The 20323-nt window shown below is 41.3% G+C and overlaps 1 protein-coding gene across 2 annotated transcripts; it reads right to left on the bottom strand.

Moving 5' to 3' along the window:
- Positions 1-5419: 5419 nt before the first annotated feature.
- LOC132467080 (uncharacterized) lies at positions 5420-20323 on the bottom strand. Of its 2 annotated transcripts, XM_060064164.1 has the most exons (7): positions 20201-20323; positions 19784-19923; positions 18697-19050; positions 17179-17284; positions 16730-16767; positions 15394-15443; positions 5420-6288 (listed from the first exon to the last, which is right to left on the bottom strand). In XM_060064164.1, exons 2-7 carry the CDS (start codon positions 19833-19835, stop codon positions 6112-6114), a joined length of 777 nt encoding a protein of 258 aa, XP_059920147.1. In that variant the 5' UTR covers positions 19836-19923; positions 20201-20323; the 3' UTR covers positions 5420-6111. The 2 variants fall into 2 exon arrangements, 1 of the variants encoding a protein (XP_059920147.1); XR_009527946.1 differs by lacking the exons at positions 5420-6288; positions 15394-15443 and adding an exon at positions 15885-16656.

The following is a 20323-nucleotide window of genomic DNA, read 5'->3' as shown; positions in this document are numbered from 1 at the left end:
TCGTCACACTCTCTGGCCAATCAGTCGCCGGCCGTCTGCCGACGTCACCTTTTAGCATCGGCTCAGCTCGCTTGGAACCTAGAGCGAGTAGGTACTAGAAAAAGCAGCCACTTCAGGTACCAGATATCATGGTACCGCGGTGGAAACGCAAAAAATGCGAGCTGAGTCGAGTCGTGTCGAGTCGTGTCGAGCTGGTACCATGCAGTGGAAAAGCGGCATTAATGTCATACTCTTTCAGGTGAGTGGGCTGCATAGCAATGGCCGAATGTCATGTTCAGTTTGGTCATAATGCTCTAATCATGATTCGAACTCTCAACCTAAGGATCACCAGTACAAGGCATTATTCCACTAAAGCCTCATTGTCGTGCTAAAAATGTCTATGGAAATTAAACAATTGTAATCAAGAACACTAATGGAAGAAATATAAAATGTGACCGAGTGAATTATAAAGGAAATATGGCTAACGAAGAAGTTCCCCTTAACGCCTGTCCTTGCAGTCGGAATCTTGGAAACTAATGAGCCAGAATGTTGTTTGCCTCATGAATTTCAGGTGCTGTTTAATGTTGGGTTTCTTTAATGAGTGGCACTGACAGAATGTCATATTCAGTTTGTTCATAATGCTCTAATAGGGATTCAAACTCTCAACTTAAGGAACACCAGTACCAGTAATTATCCCGTTGAGCCACTGACATTCCTGAACTGCAAAAAGCCTCATTCACATGGAGAAAATGTCTATTAATAAGCACAAGAAAACTCCAAGCACACATTTCCCAGGTGAATCAAGGGCTTTCTTAAAAGAAAGCAGATCTGAAAATGTGCACTGTCAATGGTATCCACCCAATGATAGTCGTATGGTAGTTATACAATAACAAACTGGTCTTATAAAAAAAAAATGGGCTGAGACTGTGGACATTTGACTTTTCTATGGAATTGTGGGCAAAATGAAAAAGTGAAATTTTGAGTCCAGGTCGTAAGGAGCAATAAGGCTAGTTCATACTTTTTTTTAAATAGCGCCACCTTTGGGTGCAGTACCACAATTTGGGTTTATGGGTAGTGGGGGATATTGGTATCTGCCTAATGATAGTCGTATGTTTGGCTTTTCTATGAAATTGTGGGAAAAGTTAACATTTTTAGGACAAAAGAGCAGGGCCATAATGATGCATCTGATTCAAGTGATATAATTTGAGCACTACCTTTGGGTGCAGTACCACAAGTTTGGATTTATAGGTAGTAGGTGTTATTGATAACCATACCTGAAAATGTCAAGAGTTTTCTACTGACGGTATAGCCTGCAGTATGACTTTTACAGAATTTGGGGCCAAAAAATTAATGGTTCAGAAACAAAAGGGGCAAGAAGCTTTGCTGCTCGGACCCCTAATGAGTATGATGTTGACTGAAGTAGATACATTTGGAATGTATCGTAGTGATGAACTGGTTTATAGCAAATAGAAAAACAAGAACACTAGATCAAATCCAATCTTGCTCATAAATTGGTTTACTTTACAATGAGAAAAAAAATATTGAATATTGGGCCACCTGTTGACCACAGAATGTAAGATTTTTACATATTTGACAATCATTACATTAACATGGTAGACTGAATACATACAAGAGGAATATGTGTTAGTTCAAAAACGGTTCATTTTAGAGTAAAGCACCATCATCAAAAGTCCAATATGTAAAATGACTACATTTGTGACACCATTGATTATGAAGTGAAAAGTATGAGTTAGTTTGGAGCTAGTCTACTCTCCTGTGGGTAGAATTAAGAAAACCAAGACAAAAAGTCGCCAGCAACTCTCCATGGCCAATAACGTTGTAAAATAATTTGTAGAATGAATGATAATAATACTAATTAGTTTTGGTCAGTTTATGACAGCTTATAGCCTAGAGAGGAAGAAGACACAGACACATGTAGAATGTGTCTAAAGTCAGTCGGTGAGTTCCTATTTAATAATCAGTCACCGCAAACAGCCTACACAAAAGTAACCGACAGCCATTGTCATCAATCACGATCATGTAATTTATTACAAATAAATATTTAAAATATGTAAAATAACTTACAACTCGAGAGACCATCCTCGATAGGAAAGATATCATGCATGTATGTGTTTGTGTAATAATTCATTCTAAGGAAACAGGAAGTTGAGACAGACCTCTCGCAAGGTTATGAATACACAACCAGTGGTAGTTTAAGAAAACCAAGACAAAAAGTCGCCAGCAACTCTCCATGGCCAATAACGTTGTAAAATAACCAAAAAAAAACAAAAATCCACACCCTTTTCAGGGTTGATACAAGTTTCTGATATTGCAATTATGTTAAATGGTTGGGAAAATTTACGTAGATATTCCTTAATGTTGTGGAAATTTGCATACAGACTTCTACTGATGAAATTAATGATTGATAGTTTCTGATCTAGGTTAATGTTCTTATTGTACTGTTCATCTGTGTAATAGCTACAGTCGGGATTGATGTTAAAGAAGAAGTTATTTTCCGGGTCGATATTGTCTTCCATGTCTTGTAAACTGTGCTCTGTATATTCAAATGTTTTCAGTTCCAGTTTATCATAATCAGCAATCATTTGGGTCATAGGTACCGGTATAATGTCTCCAGATGTTGATGAATGATTTCCTTCAGAGTGTGTCATGATTGTGTAGGTTTATTACTGACTTTGTTTGCAGTTCAGACTCAGTAGCCGCGTTTACATGGACACATCTGTTCCGCATAGATTTCTATGCGGAACAGAAAATGATCATGTATACGCCTCATTCGGAATACAATTATCTGTTCGGCATAGGTTCTATGCCGAACAGAAGTGGTGGTGTAGTCCGTTTTAATCGCCATGTATACACTTATTCCGAATAGATTGGGGTTTAACTTAGAGCAGCCGCGGTAGTTCGCCATTGGTCCACTGAGCTCCGTCGGTACTTTTAAGCACACCGAACTTCACCGCTGTCAAGGAAAGTGGATTTATTGCCTGATTCATGTCTTTGTTATCACTCCGTAAAAGTAGTCCGGTAAGCGTGTCCGGTTGCTTAGCGACGGGACATGGGTGTTTATTAATGACGTGTCCGCGCGCGTCCGAGATAACTGTAAATGAGTAGGCTACTACTAGTACTTTTGCAGGCTGAACGTTAAAATACTTCTTAACTTAGAGAGATGGCATCTGCAGTAGTGCGCAATTGGACCTTCGAGGATTCCTGGTCACTAAATTCCCGTAAGACCACTCTCTCCCACCAGTCTTGGCTGCGGACACGCATCCAAATTCCTCTTGTTTGCGGCGGAGCTTAGGGTAAATATAAAGATCTGAAGGAGCAGGCAGAGAAAAGCTCTCTCCTGCTGTGCTTTCATTAAAATCAAATTTAAAATCCCCGATAGTGATTAGACATCCATTATGTCGCCGCCGGTCCAGAGATGTGTCAGGTGTGCGCGAGAGACATAACGGACACTTTTGTTACTGCCATGTATACAGTACATTCGGAACACATTTTAGGAACAGATCTATGCCGCATAGAAATCTATGCGGATCAGATGTGCCATGTAAACGCGGCTATTGAAACTTGTTCCGCTCTGCAATGTCTCTGATCACCATCACCTTGGCCTCCTCTGGTGTTCCGTTCAGCTTTATGAAAATTTTGCAGTTGGTTGTCCACGTGGATTGTATTTTATTTTGTTTTTTGATGAATCGTGCTTTCCTGGTAATTTCTGCGTTCCGTTTTGTCTGCATTGATGCAGGCCTTGTTTCAGTACTGCAATTTGTTTTTTACGGTTCACAAACCTCATTATTGCAGCCGGTTTGTCTGTGTTGTTTTTGCGGGGCAGAGGGTGACAAGCCTTGATGGTGTTACAGTCAAAGTCGATTGCCTTTGACTGTAGGAATGCTGCCACTTGTTGCTCAACAGACTCGGTATATTCACTGTGCTGCCAATTGCGGTCAGGTGTCGAGGCCTGTGCGTACGAGTGAGTGGTGACTGCCTGCATGAACGCCCAAGGTTTTATTTGGAGCCCCGTTATGATTACATCGTTCATCCTTGTGTATTGCTCCAGGTCTGACACTCTGCTTTCCAGGAACACGATCTTCTTGTCTTTCTCTTCATTCTCCAGCCTCAGCGCCTTCACCTTGGCCACCAGGTCAAGGATGGATTTCTGCTGCAGCCTGACAGCGGTAAATTCTCCGGAGAGAAAGTGAAGCGACGTCTTTATGTCGTTGACTTCCTCCATCGCCGGTTGTTTTTTCGGTGGCATGTTGACGGCTTGTTGCCAGCAAAGAGATGTTTATTTTCAAGTGCTAGTTCATCTGTTGCACTGGAAATATTGGAGGCTTGCGTTCAAGGGTGTAGCGTAGAAGTTCCAGGGTCTCCCTTGCCACTCAGACACTCAAGAAAGTGACGGACGCTGTTCTGGTGACCCTGGCATTGTCAGAGATTCGGATCTTGAACTATTCTGACAATTGGCTGGTGTGCACGCCCTCAGAAGCACAGGCAACCAGAGACACTCAGATTCTGCTGAGTCACATTCTGCGTTTCAGCCTCTCCCTCAACGTGGAGAATAGCCGTCTCTGTCCCTCTCAGACAGTGACATTTATTGGGATGTCGCTGTGACCGATGCTCATGAGGCCTCAGCTCCCTCAGGTGCAGGCAGAGAATACTGTGTAACCTCAACCGCTTTCGGTTGCGCCCAGGTGTGTCAACACATGGCGGGCCTGTGGACCACAGTCTCTCACCTGGTGCCCCTGGGATTGCTTCATCTATGGCCGCGGTATTCATCCAAAGACGGGCAGGCAGTGACGCCTTCCGGTGACACCGACCTGCTCTGCACCTCTCTAAGATCGCGTTCGCTACCCTTCTTGACGGACAGGGTGGGTTTGATCAGGATCCATTACATGGAGCTGGTGTGCACCGACACATCTCTGGAAAGTTATGGGGAGGTACACAAGGGTGTAACGGCAAGCAGTCGCTGAAACCTCCACTGGACTGGTCAACATTTCAACGTGTTGGAACTCAGAGCTGTTCAGCTGTCCCTGTGTTGATTTTTGGCACATGAGGGGGCGGACAACCCAACATCTACCATCATTGATCGCTGCAGATACCAGTTTTCTGGACACGACTGAGAACTTCTCAAATGAATGGAACTTCCAACACCAAACGTCATCACACCGCATACAAAGCAATTACAAGCCTGACTCTTCCATTAAAATAGCCACCACTATTCTAAAGTAAGCAGCTATGGCAAGAGAGGACTAGAGAGCAGTACTGGCATGGATGAACGATACTACGGAGAAACTTGACATCTTCCCGCTCAGCGACTCATGTCCAGAGGCACGAACACCCACCTCTCCAAACACCTCCTCCTTCAACCTTTGGTAGTGCAGGAGGTGATCAACAAGAAGCAAACTGGCCATCCAAAAGCCGTCATTATGCAAAATACCCTCGACATGCCAGTGATATTTCTGGGAGAGACAGTCCAAGTTCTTCTACACCCCAACATGCTACGCAGTGCGTGGGCAGTTGGCATGTGCACTGAACACATGAGTGACAGGTCATACAACGTTCTTTTGAATGAAAAATGTCAGAACATTTTATTAGACATGTTTTTTTTTTTTTACATAAATAGCTAATAAACTTAATAAGCTAATAATAAAAAAAATAGGAAATATAGTGAGTTATTAATGTTGTCCAATAGTTAGAAGTTAAATTGTTTAAGCAACCATGGTCTAAAAAGTGTATGCAGCCAACAGGCCACATTAACAAGAAAAGAAACCCAAAATAGCTCAAACATGTGAAATGGTCCAAATCAGAAAGTGGTTCTTCAGAGTCTTGAGAAACATACAATAACGCAAAGCAACGGGAAGTACAAAGTATGTGAACACACTAAACATCCCCAAAAGCCTTCAAAAGTGTGGCACAAAATGCAAGGATGAAATGAGATATATATATTTCTTACTTAATCTTAGCATATTAAATGTATCGGTTTTCGCCATATTTATCCTATGAGAATATATATATATATATATATATATATCATTTTTTTAATTCTATTTATATTTTTTATTTAATGCATAGAAAATAAATTATGTCTCAATATATTTATATATATATATGATATTAAAGTCAAACAGTTGTATCCCGCTCTTTATTCTTCTTTTTTCGTGGCACTGTAACCTGGGAATACGTGACGTCATCCTCCTCAGCATGTTTCTCATTGGATGAAAGTGTGTTTTCGACATTACTGGTTGGTTGGTTGAATCCAGAGCTATAGATGAATCCAATGTCAGTGTACACCAGATCCTAATGGGAGAGGGAGCGAGAGCGGAAGAGAGAGAGAGAGAGAGAGAGAGAGAGAGAGAGAGAGAGAGAGAGAGAGAGAGAGAGAGAGAGAGAGAGAGAGAGAGAGAGAGAGAGAGAGAGAGAGAGATTGTTGCTCTAATTGAAACCTTAACATAAATGGGCTAGTATAAATTTCAAATTCCTCTTCTCAGGATGTATTATTTCACACACACTGTCGGAAATCATGGTTAATTTTTGGACCCTATTTTAACGGTCTGAAACGCAAGTGAGAAGCGCCAAGCGCAAGTAGCTTTGTGGGCGGTTCTATGGCGATGTCGCTAGATTACCGGTGCAAAAAATCTAAAAAGGGTTGGTCTGAACAACAAAATTTTACGACCGTATAGGTCGTTTGTACTGCCACGGATTATGACCCACTGGAGCGTATCAAGCGCCTCTACTATGGCAAGCCGAATTGACATTTATTAACTAAGTTTGACTATCCGGAATTTACATTGTAGATATCAACAACTTCATTCAAGATATCTGTTACGTAGTTGTGACTAGTCGAAACGACAGTTCGAGATATCTGTGACGTAGTTTTGACTAGTCGAAACGATAGTTAGAGATATCTGTAATTCAGTTTTGACTAGGCGAAACTGAATTACAGATATCTGCAATGACTTCACGGAAAACGACATTCAACTCGTCACACATCTTAAATGACAATTGCAGATATCTGTAATTCAGTTTCGCCTAGGCAGAATGAAAGTTAAAGATATCTCAAACGTCATTTGAGTGTTGGGCATTACGTTTTAGATATCCAGAAATACGTAATTTCCCCTTGCCGCCATAATCAAAGAAGAAGTGGGTTCATTTCCGAATGGAATATGAAAGGAGCAGTCATGGCGTTGGCTGTGATCGAAAAGATCACGAGAAAATGCCATGAAATTGAACAAGCCCACACACAGGGGATGTGTGGAGTTAGAGCTGCTCTGCTCCCTCCTAGAGTAAACGGTCCTATAATTTGTCATTACAGATATCTGAAACGTCATTACAGATATCTGAAACGTCATTTCGCCTGGTCAAAACTCGAATTCAAGATATCTTTAATTCAGTTTCGCCTAGGCAGAATGAAAGTTAAAGATATCTACAATTGTAGATATCTCTAATCAAAATTCCTTTCAAGATATCTATAACTTGATATTAGATATCTACAACGTCATTTCGCCTAGTCGTAACTCCAGTTAGAGATATCTACAACGTCATTTTGACTAGTCGTAACTCCAGTTAGAGATATCTACAACTTCATTTCGCCTAGTCAAAACTTAATTTAAGATATCTGAAAAGGGACATGTAGATATCTTGAATTGAGGTGAATTAAAGATATCTTGAACTGGAATTATGACTAGTCAGAATCAAATTGTAGATATCTCAAACTGGAATTACAGATATCTACAATTCAGTTGCAGATATCCGTAATTCACAAAGTGGATATCCGCAACTGAATTGTAGATATCCGCAATGAGAAACCCCATAGACATGAATGGCGAAAATGACGTCATTTCGCCTAGGAGGAATGTCTTTGTGGATATCTGAAATGACAATTGCGGATAGGAGGAATGTAGTTGCGGATATCCGAAATGTTAGTTTTGACTAGGCGAAACCGAATTGCAGATATCTGCAATGTAAATTCCGGATAGTCAAACTGAGTTAATAAATGACAATTCGGCTTGCCATACCTCTACAGGTCGCGGGAGGTATGTATGCCACATATATGACCAACAGGGCATTTGGTGAAATTGTTACGTAGCCATATTAATCGTTATTATCTGAATGGGAAATGCAATATTTTAGGACAGATACACCATTAAACGTGTTTCTAATGACATTTCTAGCGAGAAATGTACATTTTCCTTGCATAATCTTCACTCAGTGAATGTGTATGATCTTTATTAATCTTTATTATCTGAATGGGAAATGCAATATTTTAGGATCGATTCACCGTTAAACGTGTTTCTAATAACATTTCTAGCGAGAAATATACTTTTTACTTGCATAATCTTCAGTCAGTGATTGTGTCTGATCTTTAGTTTTATAGTTATTAGGAAGATTTAATCGGCTCGCTCGCATGTTTCAACGACGTCAGGTTGCGAGGGACGCTGCTTTCGCTAAACTAGCAGCTCACGTGTTTCCTGTGTTTGTGTTATTAAACCGTTACTTCATGTAACTTTTAATGATATTGTAATAACCACAGGCGAGGTATTGAGCGAAGTAAGCTTGATAGCAGGTTTATTGGATTCCACAATCGGACAGGCAGGCACAGCTCCACCGGAAAACTACAACAACCAAAACTCCCGCCCGGAGGGAAACCCCCGGAACCCCCTCTCAGAAGGCCCGCCCCTTCCTCCCAAACCCTGTGACGTGAAACACGTTTATCTGAGAGCCAACCCAGTCGCATTTCAACATGAAATAGCGTGTTAGCACACACACACACACACACACACACACACACACACACACACACACACACACACACACACACACACACACACACACACACACACACACACACACACACACACACACACACACACACAATGCATTTCGCTGCTAAAACAACAACTTGGGCTGCTTCTAGGACATTTTGGGTGGATTTGGAACGGTATGTGGGCAGGACGATTTTTGCAGGCAGGACCTGGCAACCCTGCGCTGTTGCCCGAGGTGCAGAAATGCTCTGGAACAGATCTGGATCCACCATGGCCAAAATAATTGTCATGAATAGCATGAATAGATTCATGCATTATCATTCAACTTGAACATGTGTTTTTACAGTATATAGTGGTGGAGGGATGACGTATGTTGGCCAACCAGGAAGTGAGCGTCGACCTGGGTTTCCCTTGACAAAAAGCCAACGGGTTTTTCCATTGGATTTTGGATTATTGCAGAAAAATTAGCATCTTTGAAGCACCTCCACAAAAACTGAAAATAAATAAATAAATAAAAATAACTGTGCTCCAAAGAACGAAATGTAAACCAATGCATTCTGAATGGGAGTGTTTCTCTGATTTTTCCATGCTACACAGAACGAAATGTAAACCCATGCAAATAAAGACTTCATGGTCATAATAATTTAAATATCATTATTCTCCTCAGTGTGTAGGGTGGTATTCTATTTTTTTCAACGGGGTTGCATCCAGTCACTTGACCGTCATGGTTGCTATGGTGGTTGCTATCGACCCGCCCCTCTAATCCTTACATGGCTCTAAAAACCACGCGGCAAAGGAGCTGCCGTCCATTGTGTTGTTTTTGTCGTAAAATAGGGTCCGATGGTTAAAAAATAGACAGATATTCCAAGGTATCCTTAAAAGGCAGCTTGGTTGTTTTTATTTTCTGCAGTTTAGACTTCTTCTATAACCTATTTTTGAAAGCAAAACACCAAGCTCAATGATTTAACGAGGCAGGGTTATTTGAAACAATTTATTAAATATATATTTGCGAGAGGTCATTCCTTCTCCTGAGTTTGCTTCCTATTTATGTCTAGTGTACAACCCTACTGTCCACAAGCATCACCCCCCCCCCCCCCCCCCCCCCATATGGATTTGGAGAATTGTTGCCACGTCCCAGTGGTGGAGGTATCATATATATGAAGGAGGGCATTCAATTATACTACAATGATCAATTAGGAGGCCGAAGCCCGAAAGGAAGTGATGCAATAGGTGACTGCAGGTCGACAACATTTAAGTAAGCTGTACTTTGAGGTCTCTTATAGATCAAAGGGGGTCTCAAAGGACCCCCTGTCCTAGAAGCAGCCCAAGTTGTTGTTTTAGCAGCGAAATGCATTGTGTGTGTGTGTGTGTGTGTGTGTGTGTGTGTGTGTGTGTGTGTGTGTGTGTGTGTGTGTGTGTGTGTGTGTGTGTGTGTGTGTGTGTGTGTGTGTGTGTGTGTGTGTACGCTTCAACCTGTGGCTCCAGCCCTACAGGAAATGACTCAGCAAGTGCTCCATCTCGTTGCACCTGCACCCAGCGGCTCGCTTGCAAGATTTTGGCCTGAAGTTCTTCCCAGACCTACACCGTAGCCATCCAACCTGCATATCTGAGAATCAGGCCTCTCTTTAATAATGACAAAAAGTTATGAGAGAAATACACATTAACTTTTGTCTCATAAGCGGCGTGGTGCCGGCTCCTTTTGACCTTTTGACCCCAGACTTCTGGGGGAATAGCTGAATCAATTCATTAGTCAATCAGAAGCATGTAAATATCTTCCCGGTGGCGTGACGGGGCAAACAAGGTGTCCTTCAACATCTACGCTTCCAGGCGATTACAACGATGCCACACATGAGCATATTCAAACATGTTTAATGGTAGTAATTAGCTGTCGAAATTGGAGGCCTTAATCAATAATGAGCAGCTATTGATTTGCTCCCCGATAGAAATTTGTGAAAAATGACATGTTATTTAGCATCTACACGTTGAGCTGAGTCCAATGACACCAAGAACGACACTCTAGCTAATGGTAACATGTATTTTACATGGTACACCTAGGTCTAGGACATGATCTCGGTGTAGCAAGAGGCCGAGCTTGATCTCATTGGACTCAGCTTAACGTGTAGATGCTAATTAACATGTAATTTGTCAAAAATCTCCATCGGGAAGCAAATCTATAGCTGGTCATTATTGATAAAGGCCTCCAAAATCGACAGCTAATTACTACCCCGAAACATATTCAAATATGATCATGTGTGGCACTGTTGCAATCGTCTCGAAACGTAGATGTCAAAGGACACCTTGTTTGCTCTGTTGCACCACCGGGAAGATATTTTCATACTTCTAATGGATTGATTCATATTTTAAGGTTCTCGGAGTGAGACTTTAAGTGGCTGCAGCAGAAGTGTTGAGACGAAAGATGATATCAAGAGATTTATAGAATATTCCCATTCACATTATGATTCTTCGTCGTAACATCCGACCAAACATCCTTTACATTCACAGAGCGAAGATTATGAAAGTCCAGGCTCAGCAAGTGCTCCATCTCGTTGCACCTGCACCCAGCGGCTCGCTTGCAAGATTTTGGCCTGAAGTTCTTCCCAGACCTACACCCATAGCCCCAACATGCATATCTGAGAATCAGGCCTCTCTTTAATAATGACAAAAAGTTATGAGAGAAACACACATTAACTTTTTGTTATCTCATAAGCGGCGTGGTGCCGGCTCCTTTTGACCTTTTGACCCCCGACTTCAAAAACGTGGCCACAGGCCAGCTGTGTCTACACACCTTTAGCCACAAATGTACACCTCCATCCCACAAAAAATGGGGACTAGAAACTAACCTCTGTCTTACGTACATTTACTGTACTGTTGGAGGTCACGCCCCTTTGCCGACCTTTTCGAGATAGCTAGGGATGCTAAAATGTTTACACACATTTCCCGGGGCCCCGTGTACGACATATCCGAGATTTGGAGTTCTAGCCCTTAGAGAAAAAAAGTTTTCCCAAATGGAGTGTCATTTGGGAAATGACCTGTGGCCACGTTTTTGAAGTCGGGGGTCAAAAGGTCAAAAGGAGCCGGCACCACGCAGCTTATGATAACAAAAAGTTAATGTGTGTTTCTCTCATAACTTTTTGTCATTATTAAAGAGAGGCCTGATTCTCAGATATGCATGTTGGATGGCTAGGGTGTAGGTCTGGACAGAACAGGCCAAAATCTTGCAAGCGAGCCGCTGGGTGAGTTGAAACGAGATGGAGCACTTGCTGAGTCATTTCCTGTAGTGCTGGAGCCACAGGTTGAAGCGTATGCGTCCTTTGAGACCCCCTTTGATATATAAGAGACCCTATACAGCTTACTTAAATGTTGTCGACTCAGTCACCTATTGCATCACTTCCTTTAGGGCTTCGGCCTCCTAATTGATCATTGTAGTAGGCTATAATTGAATGTCCTCTTTCATATATATATGATACCTCCACCACTGGGACGTGGCAACAATTCTCCAAATCCATATGGGGAGGGGGGGATGCTTGTGGACAGTAGGGGTTTACCCTAGACATAAATAGGAAGTAAAATCAGGAGAAGGAATGACCTCTCACAAATATTTATTGAATAAATTGTTTCAAATAACCCTCCCTCATTAAATCAATGAGCTTGGTGTTTTGCTTACAAAAATTAGTTATAGAAGAAGTCTAAACTGCAGAAAATAAACACATCCAAGCTGCCTTTTAAGGATACCTTGGAATATCTGTCTATTTTTCAACCATCGGACCCTAGTTTACGACAAAAACAACCCAATTGACGGCAGCTCCTTTGCCGCGTGGTTTTTAGAGCCACGAGTATTAGAGGGGGCGGTCGATAGCAACCACCATAGCAACCATGACGGTCAAGTGACTGGATTCAGCCCGTTGAAAAAAATAGAATAGCTCCCTACACACTCAGTAGTAGCTTAATGATATTTTAATTATTATGACCATGAAGTCTTTATTTGTATGGGTTTACATTTTGTTCTGTGTAGCATGGAAAAATCGGAGAAACACTCCCATTCAGAATGCATTGGTTTACATTTCGTTCTTTGGGGCACAGTTATTATTATTATTATTATTTATTTTTTTCAGTTTTTGTGGAGGTGCTTCAAAGATGCTAATTTTTCTGCAATAATCCAAAATCCAATGGAAAAACCCGTTGGCTTTTTGTCAAGGGAAACCCAGGTCGACGCTCACTTCCGGGTTTGCCAACATACGTCATCCCTCCACCACTATATACTGTAAAAACACATGTTCAAGTTGAATGATAATGCATGAATCTATTCATGCTATTCATGACAATTATTTTGGCCATGGTGGATCCAGATCTGCTCCGGAGCATTTCTTCACCTCGGGCAACAGCGCAGGGTTGCCAGGTCCTGCCTGCAAAAAACGTCCTGCCCACATACCGTTCAAAATCCACCCAAAATGTCCGAGAAGCAGCCCAAGTTGTTGTTTTAGCAGCGAAATGCATTGTGTGTGCGTGTGTGTGTGTGTGTGTGTGTGTGTGTGTGTGTGTGTGTGTGTGTGTGTGTGTGTGTGTGTGTGTGTGTGTGTGTGTGTGCGTGCGTGCGTGCGTGCGTGCGTGTGTGTGTGTGTGTGTATGTGTGCTTAGCACGCTATTTTATTTTATGTTGAAATGCGATGTAATCCAGTGTTCACGAAAACGTACACTGTCAACGTATGCTTTTGGCTACTGGGTTGGCTCTCAGATAAACGGGTTTCTAACAAGATGATATTTTAGCATCACAGGGTTTGGGAGGAAGGTGCGGGCCTTCTGAGAGGGGGTTCCGGGGGTTTCCTTCCGGGCGGGAGTTTTGGTTGTTGTAGTTTTCCGGTGGAGCTGTGCCTGCCTGTCCGATTGTGGAATCCAATAAACCTGCTATCAAGCTTACTTCGCTCAATACCTCGCCTGTGGTTATTACAATATCATTAAAAGTTACATAAAGTAACGGTTTAATAACACAAACGCAGGAAACACGTGAGCTGCTAGTTTAGCGAAAGCAGCGTCCCCAACCTGACGTCGTTGAAACATGCGAGCGAGACGATTAAATCTTCCTAATAACTATAAAACTAAAGATCAGACACAATCACTGAATGAAGATTATGCAAGTAAAAAGTATATTTCTTGCTAGAAATGTTATTAGAAACACGTTTAACGCTGAATCGATCCTAAAATATTGCATTTCCCATTCAGATAATAAAGATCATACACATTCACTGACTGAAGATTATGCAAGGAAAATTTACATTTCTCGCTAGAAATGTCATTAGAAACACGTTTAATTGTGTATCTGTCCTAAAATATTGCATTTCCCATTCAGATAATAACGATTAATATGGCTACGCGCGTCCCGAGCAACCACGAGCGTCCACGAGCGGCCCCGAGACTTCAGAATGTCGTTATTTGCATGACCGCTAGAGGCGCTAAATACGCTCCAGTGGGTCGTAATTTGGGGCGGTACAAACGACCTATGCGGTCGTATTTTCTAGGAGGACAGGCTGCTAATTACCCGTAGGTGTGGTTTGGGCGTAACGTGCAATAAACCAATGAGAGTGCCAGCTCCCATCCCCTTCAAGAGCTATGAGCGCATTTGAATCTGACGAGTTGATATTTTGACAGCTTGAAATGGCTCAGTTTATGGCCAAATAACATGGCCTAATTCACACATGGAATAAGGTTTTCTTCCACAACTTCAGAAATACTGAGTCCTCAAATAGATTTCGGCAAAGAAAACTTATATGATATAACATATGATATGCGGTCACTGTGGTTCTATTTAATGATATATGCAATACATTTTAAAAATCGTTTCTTATCAGTATTGTATGCATGATCGTTATCGACTTGTGTTCCTAATATGCATGTGTCCCCCCGTTAATAAACATTGCCATGGACTGTATTATGCGTTGCGTGTTTAATTTGTGTGTGTTTAAACAGATGGACACACACACGCATTCATTCATTCTTTTTAACACTCACTCGCGGTAAAACAATGTTTTCTCACGATCAAATACTCATCAATCTTAAAAGTTATGGCCATGTACACAATGTCTGTGTCAAGAAAATATGTGTTTGCTGTACGGTGTTTGCAGATGCATTGATTTAAAAGTACAACTTATTACCGCTGTATCAGCTGTTCTTTCCCAAATAATTTACCAAGAATGTGTGGCTAGGTAGATGAGAGCAGCAAAGTGTATGTGCGAGGTGCACAAGCAACATTATGCATGCGCCCTTAAAATAGTATCTGAACAACGCGCCACTGACTTTAAACCAGGCATTTCCTGGTTTGTGGCGCAAGTGGTTTCTGAAACTGCAAAATAGCACCAGGCAACGTTTGCGCCAGAACACGCCTCCTCCTTTTGCCGAACCGCCCCTTGGGGCGCAAGATCATTCCCTATTTTACCGATGCGTGGCGCAGGAGGGAAAAGAACGCTCTGCGCCAGTTGCAAACTAGCAACGACACATGCGCCAGTGATTAAATCAATTGCGCCGGATGCAAGATAGGGCCCTTAATCTGTTAGCCGCATGTAAAAATAATAATTTCATCACGCACACCAAAAGCATATCACCGAAAAAAAGTCTGCACAAAATAAAACCAGCTGTCAGCGTTTCTTACCTCCTCTCTTTTAGCTCCAGATGCCCCAGTTGTCTCGGCTCCGCTTGTATCTGAACACAAGATATTTAAGTAAGGCAAGCATTTAAGATAAGGAAAAGGGAGAAAAGACAAAGCTGCACTCACCACTGGGGACCAGGCCTATCTGGTTGAGAGTTGTTTTCCTAGAAACGCAGCAATGAACAGAGCTGAGGTCAATCATTCATCATTCATCAGCTTTAAAAGGCTACTTACATTTTCTACAAGTTACTAATCTATAATCTATAAATTATAAAAAAATGTACAATTAAAAAAATTATAAAATAAATAAATTCAATAAATTCAAGCATACATTTTATAAATTGTAACTGCTAAACTAGAATAATAAAGCCATTGGACGGATTTCAACTGAAAACATGCAAACACAAAAAGACAGACAGACACGCACGCACGCACGCACGCACGCACGCACGCACGCACGCACGCACACACACACACATAAACATTGCCATGGACTGTATTATGCGTTGCGTGTTTAATTTGTGTGTGTTTAAACAGATGGACACACACACGCATTCATTCATTCTTTTTAACACTCACTCGCGGTAAAACAATGTTTTCTCACGATCAAATACTCATCAATCTTAAAAGTTATGGCCATGTACACAATGTCTGTGTCAAGAAAATATGTGTTTGCTGTACGGTGTTTGCAGATGCATTGATTTAAAAGTACAACTTATTACCGCTGTATCAGCTGTTCTTTCCCAAATAATTTACCAAGAATGTGTGGCTAGGTAGATGAGAGCAGCAAAGTGTATGTGCGAGGTGCACAAGCAACATTATGCATGCGCCCTTAAAATAGTATCTGAACAACGCGCCACTGACTTTAAACCAGGTATTTCCTGGTTTGTGGCGCAAGTGGTTTCTGAAACTGCAAAATAGCACCAGGCAACGTTTGCGCCAGAACACGCCTCCTCCTTTTGCCGAACCGCCCCTTGGGGCGCAAGATCATTCCCTATTTTACCGATGCGTGGCGCAGGAGGGAAAAGAACGCTCTGCGCCAGTTGCAAACTAGCAACGACACATGCGCCAGTGATTAAATCAATTGCGCCGGATGCAAGATAGGGCCCTTAATCTGTTAGCCGCATGTAAAAATAATAATTTCATCACGCACACCAAAAGCATATCACCGAAAAAAAGTCTGCACAAAATAAAACCAGCTGTCAGCGTTTCTTACCTCCTCTCTTTTAGCTCCAGATGCCCCAGTTGTCTCGGCTCTGCTTGTATCTGAACACAAGATATTTGAGTAAGGCAAGCATTTAAGATAAGGAAAAGGGAGAAAAGACAAAGCTGCACTCACCACTGGGGACCAGGCCTATCTGGTTGAGAGTTGTTTTCCTAGAAACGCAGCAATGAACAGAGCTGAGGTCAATCATTCATCATTCATCAGCTTTAAAAGGCTACTTACATTTTCTACAAGTTACTAATCTATAATCTATAAATTATAAAAAAATGTACAATTAAAAAAATTATAAAATAAATAAATTCAATAAATTCAAGCATACATTTTATAAATTGTAACTGCTAAACTAGAATAATAAAGCCATTGGACGGATTTCAACTGAAAACATGCAAACACAAAAAGACAGACAGACACGCACGCACGCACGCACGCACGCACGCACGCACGCACGCACGCACGCACGCACGCACGCACGCACGCACGCACGCACGCACGCACGCACACACACACACACACACACACACACACACACACACACACACACACACACACACACACACACACACCTTTTTCGGACAATGGCTGCATAAGCCACCATGATTACTAATGATAATTTCACAGCCACAGCCATCACTATTCCGATCAGCGCACCATATGACAGTGGCTTCTGGTCTGTGAAGAAAGACACGCTTTTGTTTATGTCTGGGTGAGTCATTTAAGACAATGGTATCTTAACATTACACATGTGTTCAATTGTTGTATTATTAACTCCTCCTACAGTTTTCAAGGTATCGACGACAATCTAACTCTTAAACATTGGGCAGTTATTTGTGAAAATGTGCAGTAAAACATCTACGCATAATTCAGCAGATATGAATTTTCAATTCACATCACCTTTAGAGTACACACATAGAACCCTAAGTTAGTTGTGTCCATAAAGGTCACCAACACGTCTGCCACAAAGGGCTTAACCCTAACCCTAACCCTAACTTAAACCCTGTTTTGACAAAACATTTTCTAGCTTGCTGCACCCGCCAGCCTTTAAACTAGAACTGGCTGACGGCCCCACATTAACCAGGTTATTGTACCCCTCCATTGTCTTCCTGTTGAGTACATATAAGGCTTTGCATGACCTTGCCCCCAGTTATATTTCTGATCGTTGCCCTGACCCTCTGGAACCACCTCATCAGAAGGCGACTTTTTGTTGACTGAGCCACTGTCCCACTATTCTGGTAGCAATACAACAAGGCACTTGAACTTTATAACACAGACACGTGGACAGATTGCATTGAGGTCCTCAGTGCCAATAAGGAGTGGAACACTGAGGAAACCTCTTTGCAGAGTTTATTCCTTGGCAAAAACAAAAAAACACTACAGTCAACAAGGCTAGGTGAGGTCCCCCCTTCACTTTAGGCGTCTTTGAGTGTTATTAATTATTATTATTCTTCATGTTTAACCTCTGTTTTCCTTTTATTCCTAGTCTGTTTTACATAGTTTTGAATGATGACTATATGCTCTGTAAGGTGACCTTGGGTGTCTTGAAAGGCGCCTCTAAATTAAATGTATTATTATTATTATTATTATCTAACGTAAGCAACTTTGGGATCGTCAAACTACGGCGCACTCAAACTCCACCATTTAACAAACAATGTTTAATACAATGCAAAAAAACACCCAGTTTACCAACCTGCATTGTGTAACTTTTATGCTGCAGCTTTTGATTCCATTAAAACCATCACTTTTACTGTAGCTAAAACCCAAGCCAGCAAAGATTGCTAATGGAATACATAACGTACATAGAGCAGCTTTAAAAACCAAGAATAAATTACAATCTTGCGATATAGCTCAATATAGCTGACCAATAGGTGGCAGAGGCCACAAGTAAAGAACCCCTGACCACCTCTCTTCCAAGAAGTTGTAAATCGTATTGTTCATTGATTTATTATTTACAATCATTATTGATAGTATTGTTGATGAATTAATGTATTGCTATGTTTAAAGGCTTTAGCAACATAGTACATTTAATTGAGAGCAAGAGATAATATTCCAATAGGTATATGGATTAACAGATGGTGGTGATTTACCTTGAACTACAAGTTGAGTGTTTAACTTAAAAATACCACTGGGGAAGACGTTGAGGCTGCAGGTGTACTGGCCCCTATCAGCCATCACTACCTCTCGGATGACTGCGGAAAAATCATGTTCTGAAGAGTATTTTAAAGAGAATCTGCCCTTCAGAGGACTGTCAGGAATAGATACATTCAACGGTGGTAGATAAATAAGAATTTGTTTCGAAGTGTTTTGGACCACATAATCCCACTGCATCTGGGTGAGTTTGTTTACTCCTGGGTTTGGGAGTTTGCAGGGAAGGATGGCATAAGAGCCAGTGTATCCCACCACCGGTGGAGGAATGACGATCTCTTGTGCAAACTGGGGGGCTAAACAACATGAACAAACAACACCAATAATGAATAGATTCAAATAGAGGTAAATATAATACAAATTAAATAGGCTAGGCCTATACAAGCAGGCAATAAATACAATAGATACAAGTATGAAATAAATAAAATAAATAAGTATGCTGTTGATTACAGACTGGAGTAGATACATTTGGAATGTATCGTAGTGATCAACTGGTTTGTAGCAAATAGAAAAACAAGAACACTAGATCAAATCCATCAAGTCAGGAGTATAATTCATCCCACTGATAAATGATGATTACGGTGACCGCAACCGGGTGTTACAAGACGAACAAGGTGAGGTAGCAAAAGGGTTAGAGAGCTCTCAAAATAGCCTGACTAAGAAAGATAGCACGTTGATTAGACTTTTAGCTGGTCTCCTAGTAGGCCCAGTTATAATGAGTATGAACAAATCAACTAATGCTTTTGATGCTTAGGTTGATTGAGACTTTCAATTTCAAAGCAAGGATAAGTCATATTTTACAGTCAATAAGCACAAGAATATTATTAAAGCAAAGATTTTTACATATTCGACAATCATTACATTAACCTGGTAGGCTAAATACGTATAAGAGAAATATGTGTAGGTTCATAAACTGTACATTTAAGAGTAAAGCACAATCATCAAAAGTCAGATGTAAAATGACTACATTAGTGACAATATTGATTATGAAGTGAAAAATATCAGCTAGTTTGGAGCTAGTCTACTTACCTGGGGGTAGAATTAAGAAAACCAAGACAAAAAGTCGCCAGCAACTCTCCATGGCCAATAATGTTGTAGAATAAGTTTGTAGAATGAATGATAATGCAATGATACTACTTAGTTTTGGTCCGTTTATGACAGTTTATAGCCTAGAGAGGAAGACAAAGACACGTGAAGAATGAGAGAGAGAGAGAGAGAGAGAGAGAGAGAGAGAGAGAGAGAGAGAGAGAGAGAGAGAGAGAGAGAGAGAGAGAGAGAGAGAGAGCAATCAGAACTAAATGTTTTCAGTCAGCCAGTGAGTTCCAATTTAAAAATGAATCACGCAAACAGACATGAGAGTAACCAAAAGCTTAGACAGCCAGTGTCATCAATCACGATCATCTATTTTATTCCAAATAAATATCATAAATATATAAAATAGCTTACAACTCGAGAGACCATCCTCTATTGGAAAGATATCATGCACGTATGAGTTCCTGCAATGATTCATTCTAAGGAAAGAGGAAGTAGAGACAGACCTCTCACGAGACTATGCATGCACAACAAGTG

Source organism: Gadus macrocephalus, chromosome 11 (assembly GCF_031168955.1).
Source record: "Gadus macrocephalus chromosome 11, ASM3116895v1".
NCBI classification, from domain to species: Eukaryota; Metazoa; Chordata; class Actinopteri; order Gadiformes; family Gadidae; genus Gadus; species Gadus macrocephalus.
The sequence above is the reverse complement of the archived record's forward strand: the minus strand, read 5'-3'. Positions and strand labels throughout refer to the sequence as shown.